We start from the raw sequence: 12,919 nt of genomic DNA, 5'->3' as shown, positions 1-12,919 counted from the left end.
CATCCAACAAACTAACACATCCAACTGTCTTTCAACTAAGACATCCAACAAACTAGCACATCCAACTTTTCTGTTTTTTTTACCTACTTTCTATAGAACTTCATTCTTAGATGCTTCTATAGAAAGTAGGTAAAAAAAATATAATTTCTTTGCCCTATAGGAGGATTTAAAAAAAAAATTAAACCTACTTTCTATAGAAGCAGCTGCGAGGTGCGCTGTTTTAAGTGAGCGTGGATTATTGAATTGATTGATTGCTAATTTTATTACTGTCTGCCTTGTTTCCAACTGGTTAAGCTTGGCGACTCTTTCGAAGTCGCTCTCTTTCGAAGTTGGTTAAAGTTAGAGTTTGGAATCAGGGCTGGTGGTCTATCGCCCCTGCTCTAAAGACAAACTCTAACCGTAACCAACTTCGAAAGAAAGCGACTTCGAAAGAGTCGCCAAGCTTAACCAGTTGGAAACAAGGCGGACAGTAATAACATTTGCAATCAATCAATCAATTCAATAATCCACGCTCACTTAAAACAGCGCACCTCCCAGCTGCTTCTATAGAAAGTAGGTAAAAAAATATATGCATCAATTAATCAATCAATTCGCGCAATTTTTATTTTGTTCCACAATGACTCATGACCCACTAATTACATAATCCAACATTGTGTAAGAAACTAACACTTTCTCCGTGACAGAATCGTTTTTCATTTAGTCTTTATGACCCTATCAACATATCCTTTCGTAACGTTTACTGTCCGCCATCTTGCTTTCACTTCTAAAAACTTGCACGGCGGATCGATAGTAATTCGGTTGTGGGCGGGTCCTGGGACCAAGAGTGTGGGGTTATGACAAATACCCATGTGTAACTTGACTGTTTCAGCCAATCAGCATAGAGAAATTTGCATGCCATTGTATAAATCAACTCAAGGGACACAGACAAACTGAACAAGCTGGTGAGGAAGGCTAGTACCTTGTGTATACAGCACTTTGTGTATACTTTTACTCATAGTATCTATTCAGGTAGAAAATCTTTATTGCCTATATATTGTAACAAATAATACAACACAGGGCATACAGACCCTCATCTGCACCTTTGTTTACACTGTTTATTACTAAAGTTATTTATATTGTTTACACTGATCTTTTCTCATATTTTTATATTCAGATCTAATTGTATTGCCTACTGTATATTTATCTTCTACTACTATTATCCTGCCCATACTGTACCTGTACCCCCCCCCCCCCTCACCCTATGACGTCTGAATTTCCCCAAGGGGATCAATAAAGGAATATCTTATCTTGATAATTGCACATAAAGTGCCCAACTGTCATGGGTTTATAAAATACCAAAAATACTGTGTTCCATAACCCCAAAACTGTGGAACACGTCACCCAACAATATTAGGGAAGCCAGTGGCGGCTCGCCACTAGGGGCGCTCGGGCGCCGCCCCCCCTCAGGCCCTGCCCTGGTTATATGAGAGAACAAGAAAAATAATTTTTTAGTTTTTTGTTTTATAGCCCTATAAATAATATAAACATGTTTAAAATTAATAATATTTACTCATATTAAGTATGTTTGTGTTTCCAATGCACAATATAACGTTATTATATAAAATAAAAAAGACTCGTTTTCTTGAACAGGAAGTGACTCACCTTTTTTTTTTTTTTTAGCCCGGGCTAGACGCGATAGCGCTCTGAGTGCGCGTCACGGTTTGATCGCTGTATCCGTCGCAGCCAATCAGTGCGTAACGCGTTGTGCGTTGAAATATGACTATTATGTTGGAATCCGGGCGCGATTTGAAGCGGTCTAGGCAGCAGCGTCAAGAATTTCTGTAGCCGCATTTCGCGGAGACGCTCTCTGATTGGCCGACGCCAGTATTTTTTTCCATAGCAGAATTTCGCGGAGACGATCTCTGATTGGCCGAATCCAATTTCTAATGTTCCAATTCTAGCTTATTCCTAGGTTGGTGGTAGAGATACTAGTTGTGTTGTTGTGAGATGCAGCTGTTTGTCTTAGAGCGTGACTGCAAGTTCTTTAGACTGTTAAGCTTAGGCACTCTTTCAAAGTTGGTTAAGGTTAGAGTTTGTCTTAGAGCATGGCGATAGAACGGCAGGTAGTTTGCAGTCTGTGGACAAAGAAATGTACTTGTGTTGTGTGGTGCTAACTGCAGTGCTAACAAGCTAACACTTGGCTAACAAGCTATATGGCGGATGCAGTCTGGACACAGTGGACAGTGGTCTGGAATACATCAACAGTGGATTATACACTTTATCAAGCGAAGCCCTCCTGCCCTGGACGTTTCAACTAAACAGTGAGTCTCTCTCCCTCTCTCTCTCTCTCTCTCGCTCTCTCTCTCTCGCTATACACAGCTGTCTCCGCGAAATGCGGCTACGGAAAAAGTATTGACTGTGCTTGCTGAGACGATAATAGGCTAGCGATTCAAAACGCGCTGCTGTGTTGTGAACTATAACATTAATTTAGCTGCTGCTGATGCATAATGAATGAATGGTGAGTTGTTTAAAATGACAACATACATGTGTTAATTATTTGATTTGATTGATCCGAGAGACAGAGAGAGAGATTGCTCCAGAGCATCTCAGAGCATTACATTTTCAACTCGACCTCCTAACGTGAACTGCGACCCACAAGGCACCAGCGGCATCAGCCGCTACTGAGGGAAGCCAATACATTAGACATTTTTAAAAGGCAGCTTAAAACTAAATGTTTTGGTAAATCTCTTTACCAAAGCATTTGACTGACTTTATACTATTATACTGTACTATTTCTCTGTGATTGACATTGCACTATTTATCTATGTTTTATTCCCCATGTTTTTATTCTTTTTTATTTTATATATCCGAAGCTGGACATCCATATTAGTCAATTACTGGGACCGTGAGCAGGAAATGTGAAAGGCTTTACAGACCAAGTCTTGGTGTATTATTATTTTTATTGCACTGCACTATTTTACGCTGTCTATTGCTTTTATTACAGGTTCGAAACTGTCTGGTATTAAACTGTGTGGGTATCAAGCTTTAAAGCTGTGTAAGACCCAGGCCTAGAACCGCGAGTAGGAGGTTCGAAGGGTCAATAGTGGGTGTCGGGCAGGAGGGAAGACTGTCAGGTTTTAAACTGTGGATACCAAACAGAAGACAGCTTTGTAAAGTTACTATATAATTGTATATGAATTCCTCTCGTTTCTTTGTTTACATACTTTGTTTACATACATTGCTTACAGCTTGTGTTATATTACGTTTTATTGTATTTTCTTTTTCTTGTGGCCATCTTGGTCTATATATCATTTGTCAAGTATACTATTATATACTTATTGTTTATGTGTCTTGTAAGACCATATGGGCTGGGCATACACCTGTATGTAAGACACGGAAATAAAAAACATCAATCAAACATCAACAGTAATCCAGAATTTTTTTTTGCACTGTAAAGAAACTGTGGTTTTATAGTATGTCTGCACTTTGTGCTCATTTCATAATTCATGTCTTTTACATTCTACTAAAACTGAATCAAACCACCATAAATAAAGGTGATAAATAAAGGTGGCCTGTTGGGATGTTAGATCCTAATGTGAAAAACTGTGATTTTATATGTCTGCTCATTTGACCCTTGCTATTATTTTACTTGTATCTTTACGCCTCACTATCCGCTGGGTGCATACTATAACCTTTATCACGTTTTGTAACAGATTACAGAAGCCTATTGGAACGTGAGGTTCTGATATGATTTGATTAATATATCTGCATTATTTTATCCCACTTTATGCTTTGCTCTTGCTACTTGTTTTACACAGATTTGATGTCTTATTTCTTACTGATGTAAAGCACTTTGAACTGCAATCCCCTGTATGAAAGGTACAATACAAATAAAGTTATTATTATTATTATTACACTATCTAAATACAGCTGTCTTAAACAAAAAAAGTATCCTCTCTCCCAAACTTGGCAAATGGTAAATGGTGCATTTATAGTGCTTTTATCCAAAGCGCTTTACAATTTGTTCACAATTTGACCCATTCACACACCAATGGCAGAAGCAACCATGCAAGGTGCCAACCTGCTCATCGGGAGCAGTTAGGGGTTAAGTGTCTTGCTCAAGGACACTTCCACACGCTGCCCGGGAGGAGCGGTAATCGAGCCGGGAACCTCCGGATTACCAGACGACTGCTCTATCTCCCGAGCCACTGTTGCCCCTCAAATAAAATCTGCTGCAAAAAAAGCAATTCCCTTCCTGAAGCACAGCTCGTTTTTCCACATTCATCCTGCTCAAGAAAATCTACATAAATGGAGGACGTTTAACTAAAAAGTTCTTCCTTATGTCCTATGCATATACAAAACACCACCATCCTCTCCTTCCTGCACTATACTGTGCCTGAACAAAGCCCTGTCATGCCGCTGACTCAGGAGATTGGGAAACAAGTCTGTTGTGAAAGAGGAGAATAGCCTGCAGTATTCCTTTCAGGCAGTCTAATGGTGGAGACCTCATGGGAGAGGGAGGGGTTAAGCCACAGGCAGGTATTCACTACCAAGCTGTGGAAATGGGCGCGTCACGCGATTGGGCCGCACCAGAAACGTCAGTGGCCAATCAGATCGCAGAACGCGGAACTGGAAATCCGTTGGTAAAAGAATAGACGCCTCCTGCACGGGACCTGCAGATCTATTCTAACATAAACAACGCACACGCTCATACACAAGGGTGTTACATCATACTAATTACCCTCTTAATTCTTTTTTTATCAGTTATATAATCCACTGGAGAATTCTAATTGAATAACAGAATGTAATTATTTTATGTTATTTCCAGAAACTTATTCCAATTTAAATGTTAAATTAAATTTACAAAGTGAATAACTGCCTCCACTGTGGCTTAACACCTCCCTCTCCCATGAGGTGTCTCACTGTCTTTCACAATGGACTCATTTTCCAAACATATGGTAGTTAATCTCCCCCTTCGAATATGAGTAGTCCAATTATTCACATATTCTTTTTAATATCTTTAATCTACTGTATTGTTTATTTCAAGTACTGTAATGGATTAGTTAATTTTTTTGTAATCATTACTGTAATCATATTACATACTGTAGCTTATTACTTCTTAACCCTCCCCACCGGTTTACAGATTACAGATCATGTACCAAATAATGCCACCATCATCAAAATGTGAGTTATATACTGTAACATGCACTTCTGTGCTAGACATGCCTCCTCTCTGTATGTGGATACTTATTTATGTATGTATGTTTGGCCTGGGGACTCTTAATATAGATAATTCCAATAAACACAATTTATTGAAGTTTACTGAAATTATCAATATATTAAGAGTCCCCAGGCCAAACATACATACATAAATAATGTATGTATTTTGCACAAAAAGATTCAGATGTTTTCACAGTTATTGTTAAAAACACAAGGATCTTTTAATACATTGTTATTTATAGAGAATCTTCATACAAATGTAAACCAATGTTCTCTTCAGAACACATTTGGCGGAGTAATCACAAAGTACACTCCTACAGGGCGGCTGGGTGGCGCAGCGGACATTGCGCTCGTCACCAACGCAAGAGACACTGGGTTCGACTCCGGCTGTCTGCGTTGCCTCCGGCTTGGACCAGCCGTCATACTAACTCAATTGGCAGAGTTGGAAGGGTGGAAGTCGATGGGTGGTAATCTGGACGTTGTGGACAGCGACTCCTACAGGTCGGTTGGGGATGCCTGCAGAGCAGAGACAGGAAATGGCCGGGGTAGTGTGAGCCTCCCACACGTTACACCTCGCCAATGAGAGTCCGCGCTGGCAGGTGAAAAGATGTGACAGGCTGCCTCCTTGTGTAATAACTTTATTTGTATAGCACTTTGTTAAAGTGTATAGCACTTTGTGTATCGGAGGGGACACGTGATGCAAGGCTTCTATCCTCCCTACAACCGGCTAGTGGGGGGGGCATATGCAAGCAACATTCAAGACAGGGGAGGGAAGAATTGGCACAGTGGAATTGGGATGGGAGAAAAATTGAAAAAGAGGAGAAAAAGTGGATAAAAAAAAAAAAAGTACATACGTACATAAATACAAAGGCAAAGCTTTTGGGCTTCACAGATAAAGAAGAAACATCACAATAGATCCAGAACAAAAACCACCATAAATCCACATTTTGCAACACCCCCACACTTCCCCCAATGAAGATAAGGAACGACTCTCTAAAACCTAGCAATAGTAAAAGATAAAAAATAAATAAAGAAAAACGTGGTGGGGAGAAACCTCAGATGGGCTGTTCAAAGGGGATCCCTCATCAGGATGTTGGTGATATTAGTGTTGCTATGGATGATAGATGGATGGAGAATAGAACAAGTGAATACATGTAATAAAACACACATACATACATAGTAGCAATAGTATCTAAAGTATATAAGAACAGTTTAAAATTTAAATAATAATAGAGCTAAGAACAAAAAAGCATAGGAATACAAGCGCTGGAATAAAAAACAAGATGATTATTACACTAGTGATTATATATGTGCTCTCTCTCATAAGCCTGGACATTAGGAATCCCCTTGATTATAAAAAATGTAGATACACTAAGCTTAAGAATAGAAAGTAAAGAACTTTTTATTTGTATTTTATTGTGAAAGTAATGGGTACAGTGACAACTGTAACTGTAGCAGTGATAACCAAAGTTATCTAATATTTTCTTGTTGTGTGTGGGTTCTTCGCTTGGGCAGTGAACCGGTCCACGGGGCTAAACGGGGATATATTGTTGTGCAGGCTATAAAAAGCCACCTGAAGCCAGCCCTCATTACCTAAATGAGCTTATGGTCTTACAAGTGGGTGAGTTTTATATGCCTAACGTGACATATGTGCACGCTGAGGAGTTCACTGAAAGCCTCACTAATCCTTTCAGCTGCTTGTCCTTCATGGGATACACAAGCAATGAGTTTCGAGGGAATTTATGATAAACAACCACGAGAACCCATCTATGGATGTATCTTGTCTATCTCTTATAGGTGGAAGAGACTGGGATGATGGATTTATCTATATTTTGTTTTGGGTGACCTCATGTAAAGGGACCTTGTCAAACTGAACAACCTAAGCCATATGAAAATGACAGGTGCAACAGGTGGCTAAGGACTTTCTATTTCTATACGATATACAGCACTTCACTCTCCACTGTCTCAGTGGGACCAAAGGAACTAACGATCACCTCTGTCCGAAACATCTGAGATGGGCTGCTCTCCATCAAAGGGTAATCATTTTGGGACTCAGGGCCCCTTTAGGAGGGGGAGAACGCTGCTGCCTGGGACCCGAGAAAGTCCGGGCGAGTCCCAGTCTGACGATTGTGAGAGTGGGGTTCCCGCAGGACGGGCAGACGAGGATGTTAGGGAGAGAAAGCCAACCGGGCACACCAACTCTTCTCGGAGGGACGCTCCTTTTACGCCGCAGAAGAAGAGGTCTCCTGTGTCAGACTTGGCCCCAGAAGTTGTCACGGTGGATAAACCGGCGAGTCAAGGAAAGGATAACTGTACGGTGGCAGAAGAAAAGGATAAACAATGGGACAAGCAGGATGCAGCTGACAAGAAGTCTGGCAGAAAGCCAAAGAAAAACAGAGGCACTAAACCGACAAAGAAAAAACAGAAGGAAAATAAAGCCCCACTCTCAGAGCACAAAGTGGACTTCCCTGAACCTTTGGTCAAAGCCCATCAAGCTGTGTATGACTTTTTGAACCCTAGTATTGCTAAATATGATGTTCTACTGGGGCTTTTCGAACAGACCACCCAGACTCAGGTCTCTGTGCAGCCTATGGTGGCCTTCATGGCTCTACGGTACGCAGAGATCAATCGCGGACTGGAGGAAATGGCGGAGGAGGGGGAAAGACTCCTGAGAGAGAATGGAGAACATCTGGCTTGGCCGAGCCACGGTAAAAACCTCTCGTCTTCACCTTCGAAGTCCGGTTCCACTGATATCGAACCCCCGCCAGATTTGTTACAGCAGCTACTTCAGTATACCACGCAGAGGATGCGTAATGTGGGTCAGACTGTTGGAAAAATTGGAGACACTGCTTTGGAGGGGGCGGTTGAGTACTTTGCCTCTGTCTCTGAGCTTTTAGAGGAGAAGCTGAAAGCCAAGCGAGCGGCCGAGGCCAGGCTAATGCAACTATTGTCTCGTATTGAAATGGCTTCGCTGCGCAAGCCTGGACCAGAGGATTCTGCTCTCTTTAGTGAGGACAGTGGTATTGGGGCTGAGAGTGAATCCCTAGCTGGATCTGAAAGACGTCATAGTCGATGGAGTTGTGAGTCCAATGGCACGAACAGAACTACTCCTTGCAGTCCTATGGGGTGCAACGCAATGCCTATCAGGCAAGGAGCATCAAGACGGAAGCTTACACACAAAATTAGTCCTAGTGTTTCCCTCAACTCAATAGATTCCACTTGTACCATTATGGCTAAGGAACAAAAGGACACTGAGTCACTGTTGGGATCGGCCTCCTTTGATGATGGGGAAGATGATGATGAAATGGATAGAGATAGTGAAGAGGGTGTCAGAAAGCGATCAAATTCTTCACCTGCTGACCCTCGTCAACAACCTCGGCGCCTACCATCAAAGCGCATAGAGAACCCTCAAAATGTAGAGATGACTCTGAAGATGAAAGAAGCTATAAGTGGCCGGATTCAATTTGTGCCATCACAGAATGCCAGTGCCAAAACTAAGCCAATCGACAGCCCAAAAATCAGTAGGCGCCAGTGGGCAGAGGATGAGGAGAAAAATCCAAAGAGGCTCCAGACTGCAGCACCTATTCGGAGGGCAGCAGTAAAAAAGGCCCCTGTGGCCAGAGAGCGTCGCACGCGGTCTGCCGAATCTCTTCGGAGCAAAGCCGAAGACCCCACTTTGCTTGAATTAGAGAGAACCCAGAGGGATCTAAGTCAGAAGCTGGAGAGGATGAGTAAAGGCAGGACAGGGGGGAACACCAAGGCAAGTCCATCCAAACTAAGTCAAGGAAACTCTCCGGCACAATCTCCAGCAAGGAATCGTATACGCCCCACACTAGAGAAGAACATCCCACAGCCAATTAAAGACAGGGCGGGGCTCATGAGGCGCAACAGTGAAGAACACAGGGAACACAAAGGCAGTAAAACATCAAAAGGTCCTATGAAAGCCACCCCTCCTCCCAGTCCGCCTTTGACGTTGCGACCGTCCTCTGGACTTTACAGAGGCAGGAATTCGGTAAAGAAACTCATTGATACCTTTAGTCAAGGTGTAGAAGAACAAGATGATAACAAAATATTGGGACCTCTCAAAGGTGTACGCAAGTGTGGTGTTCCTGTGATGCCGGGCCTAGGAAATATGGAGGCGGTGCTCAGCAGCGGAGTAACCAGCTGTAGGGCCGAATCATCATCATCCTGTGAGAAAAACTATCTTTTAGATCTTGATAGTCTTCCTCCACCCCCCCTGGAGGTATTAATGGATAATTCCTTTGAAGGTGCTCAGAGTATTCCATCCAGTGAAGCAGATGATGGGGCCATAACCAGGGGTAGGTCACCTGTTAGGAAAAAGGCTGCACTATCACAGCGACTGCAGGCCTCTGTTCAGTCTAAGATGGTACTGCCTAGCAAAGGGAATATGCCACAAGGGTCCACTGCCAGACCCGAAAAACTAGACACTTCTGCTCCATCTAGGATTAGCCAACCAGATCCTGGGCCAGAGGTGGATGCAGGAAAAGAAGAGGCTGCCTCTCTGTACAAGCGAGCTAGAAAAGTCATACACTTGCAACATTCTTCAGACTCTGAGAAATCTTCAACAGGTCATTTAGCAGCAAAGCAACGTCACAGTCGGGCAGCGTCAGCGGAGGAAATATATGGTGGCAACCTTCCAGTGCCTGGGGTTAACATAGCAATGTCTACAGTGCCTCCAACCTCAGTAGTCAGTAGACAACAACCTGCCACCCCACCTATGTCAAGGACTCGGATGCTACCATCCGCGCCTTCCACTCCAAGTAGTCATCGAAGACTACCCAGTCCCCATACATTCAGAAGGCAGCCTACCCCACCCTCTTCAACCAGCTCCCCAGTCAACAGAAACCTCCCCACCCCACCCCCAGTTCAGAGGAGACTACCAAGCACACCTGCTGCAAGGCAGACCATCTCATACTCAGCCCCCTCATACCCTTTCAAGGCACCCTCCCCACCGGCCTCCCCCAAGGTGCAAAGATGGTCCAGAGAGAACAGTGGTGAGGACTCGTCAACTTATTCTCGGTTGATCAGTAACGCTCGCTCTGTCTTCTGCCCAGCCTCCCCATCTCTGTTTGAGGCCCAGCCTTGTCCAGTGCCCCGACCTCCCCAAGCCTGGACTTCTACTGGGGTGTCTGTCCTCCCACGTCCTTGGGGAGATCGCAGCAGGTTTTCTGTTCGAGGACCCCAGCCTTTCATCCGACGCAGCCATTCGGATCGAAGGCCCAGCCTCAGCCTGCCACCCCGGTCACCATGCATCTTCTCAGTGGCAGCGACTTGTGGAAGTGAGCCAGCAATAAGTACACAGGGGTGAGCATTTGCTATACATTTCTCTTTTCCCCATCTGAGACCCAGAAATGAGACACTTCCACAGTCTACAATACGATTGACACACATTGATAGTTTCCTCCTTATTAATTTATTTTACAATTATAAATAGTATGAGGAAGGATGATGCAGACGTAAACTGAGTTGCTGCAAATATTTAGCCTGTAATGTCAGTTAATTAAGAATGTTGTTACACAAGATTATTGGTTTCCCATGCCGGGCAGGAAAACAGTCTGACACTGATAAAAAGGTGGCAAGCACACAAGGATACGTGAATGTAGGTTAGAATAGGTGAAGGAGAGGAGAGGGAGATTTGGATGAATAAATAATGTCATTAGAAGGCTATGTAACAGAGGTGGCAGATAGATAACATCAGCAATTATGTATATAACAAATTTATTTTATTTAACAAAATAAACAGTCTATTCAAAGCCCTTGCAAACAAGGACACCAGTGTGACTTTCCTTTGACAGTTTTTCATCAACCCTCACATTTCCCCACAAATAAACACAGAAGATTGATGCAAATTGTCTTCACATTTATTCAACTGCTTACACACATTTCCTGTCCTGTCATCTCCTTAATATCAATGGGAATCAGAATGTATTCTTATTTAGAGATAGTTTAGATGTTTGGACAAGTTGTACAGTATGAAACTTGTAGTGGAAGCAAAGCTACAGTATTAGCTTCCTTACCGAACCCAGAGTTCTGAGCGAACCGAAAGCAATCGTGGTCTTGAAACCCAAAAACTTTGAAAACAGGCAATTTATGTTTTTGGGACATTATGTTGTATGACACTATGAATCCCACACTATGAGTTCTAGCCGGGTCCTGAGTGAGCAGGAGATTTTAGACAAACAGTAAACAGCAGAAATGGGGTCACGACACTGAACATGTTTTAATCCACATCGCAACATGAAGGCAAAGTGTTAGTCACCTCCAAAACAAAACCACGGTCCCCCAGCATTTGGAAAAAGATGACAGGCCTTGTTACCAGTGAAAAGGTAACCCTTGTGCCTGCATGTTGTGGTGTGGATTAAAACATGTTCAGTGTCGTGACCCCATTTCTGCTGTTTACTGCTTGTCTAAAATCTCCCGCTCACTCAGGACCCGGCTATAACTCATAGTGTGGGATTCATAGTGCCATACAACATAATGTCCCAAAAACATAAATTGCCTGATCCATAATACTATTTCTATTCTATAAATACTATAAAAGTATCATTGTAAAATCATTCAGTAATTTTATAAATTTACATAAAGTTATTACTGAAATATTATCTTCCCCATGGCCCTGGCCTGATGTTGCCAGTATGACGTTAGTCCAGAGTTTTATGCAGCTGTGCATTATGTACCGTAACTGTGTTACTCTAACAGACTAATCTCTGTGAGTCACGGTTGCCTTGTTCTATCTGGCCAAGACTCACCTGGCCCACTTCCCTAATCTCCCATCATCACAATTTCCCTTCTTTCTCATAGGTTGGAAGATGAACCAACCAGGGAGGACGGACTGTGGGGTAGCCAATCGGATCTCCGTGCTACGTCACGTTCTGCCTCGCACCCGGAGCTATGCATTGTGGGCCAGGGATACACCGTGAATGAAGAGGCCTATGTTTAGGACCAAGTGGGATTATGGATTAGCAGGCCTCTCTGAGGATTTGAGATGGTTTTTTTTCATGCCACTGGATGGAGAGGAAGCGTTAAGTCTATGAAAGCCTCTTTGCTGCTGGGACCACAGACCCTTTTTCATTTTTTGTTTTCAAGGACACATTTCCACAGCCTGATGCATCATTGTGTCTGTCTGGGTCAGGGTGTCAGGGTGCGTCTCTTCATGGTTTTTCTGGAAGTGTATGTGCACGGGTGCATGCATACACGCATGCATGTACATAAAGCTCACTCTAGCTTTCGGAGGAATTAGCTAGAGTGAGTTTACCTGCCTAGGAGAAATAGACCAAGCCCATGAAAAAAAAAAGCATCACTTTTCAAGCCCATGCACAAGCAACAAAGATTTTCCACAGACTTCCGGAGGCACCAGCAGCTTTAAGCTCAATAATAATAATAATGGTTGTAATGAAGATGTCTGTTCATGTTATGTGTACTTTTTAACAAGGATCGCGATGGTTATCTTAGTTGTTGACCTTGGGAACACCACTTGGCAGGCCAAAAACATCTGATTGGCCAAACACATCAGCTCCCTGCATCAGTAACCAATCAGAGGCCTGCCAAGTTGTGTTCCTAGTGTCAGACCACCATTGCATTCCTCATCAAATAGTACACACAAAGTACAACCTGCCAATCAGAAGCTGGGAAATATGCAATCTTTCCTCTTATTTTTTATTCAGCTTAAAGCTGCTGGTGCCTCTGGGAGTCTGTGGGA

General features: G+C 43.0%; 1 protein-coding gene across 1 annotated transcript; it reads left to right on the top strand.

The window, feature by feature from the left end:
* Positions 1-7,213: 7,213 nt before the first annotated feature.
* On the top strand, positions 7,214-12,160 carry pcare1 (photoreceptor cilium actin regulator 1; the record flags this gene model as incomplete). Its single annotated transcript, XM_084311122.1, has 2 exons — positions 7,214-10,524; positions 12,022-12,160. 2 exons carry the CDS (start codon positions 7,214-7,216, stop codon positions 12,158-12,160), a joined length of 3,450 nt encoding a protein of 1,149 aa, XP_084167248.1.
* Between the last annotated feature and the right edge of the window lie 759 nt (positions 12,161-12,919).

Source organism: Notolepis coatsorum, assembly GCF_963971535.1.
Source record: "Notolepis coatsorum genome assembly, chromosome: 3".
Lineage (NCBI taxonomy): Eukaryota > Metazoa > Chordata > Actinopteri > Aulopiformes > Paralepididae > Notolepis > Notolepis coatsorum.
The sequence above is the reverse complement of the archived record's forward strand: the minus strand, read 5'-3'. Positions and strand labels throughout refer to the sequence as shown.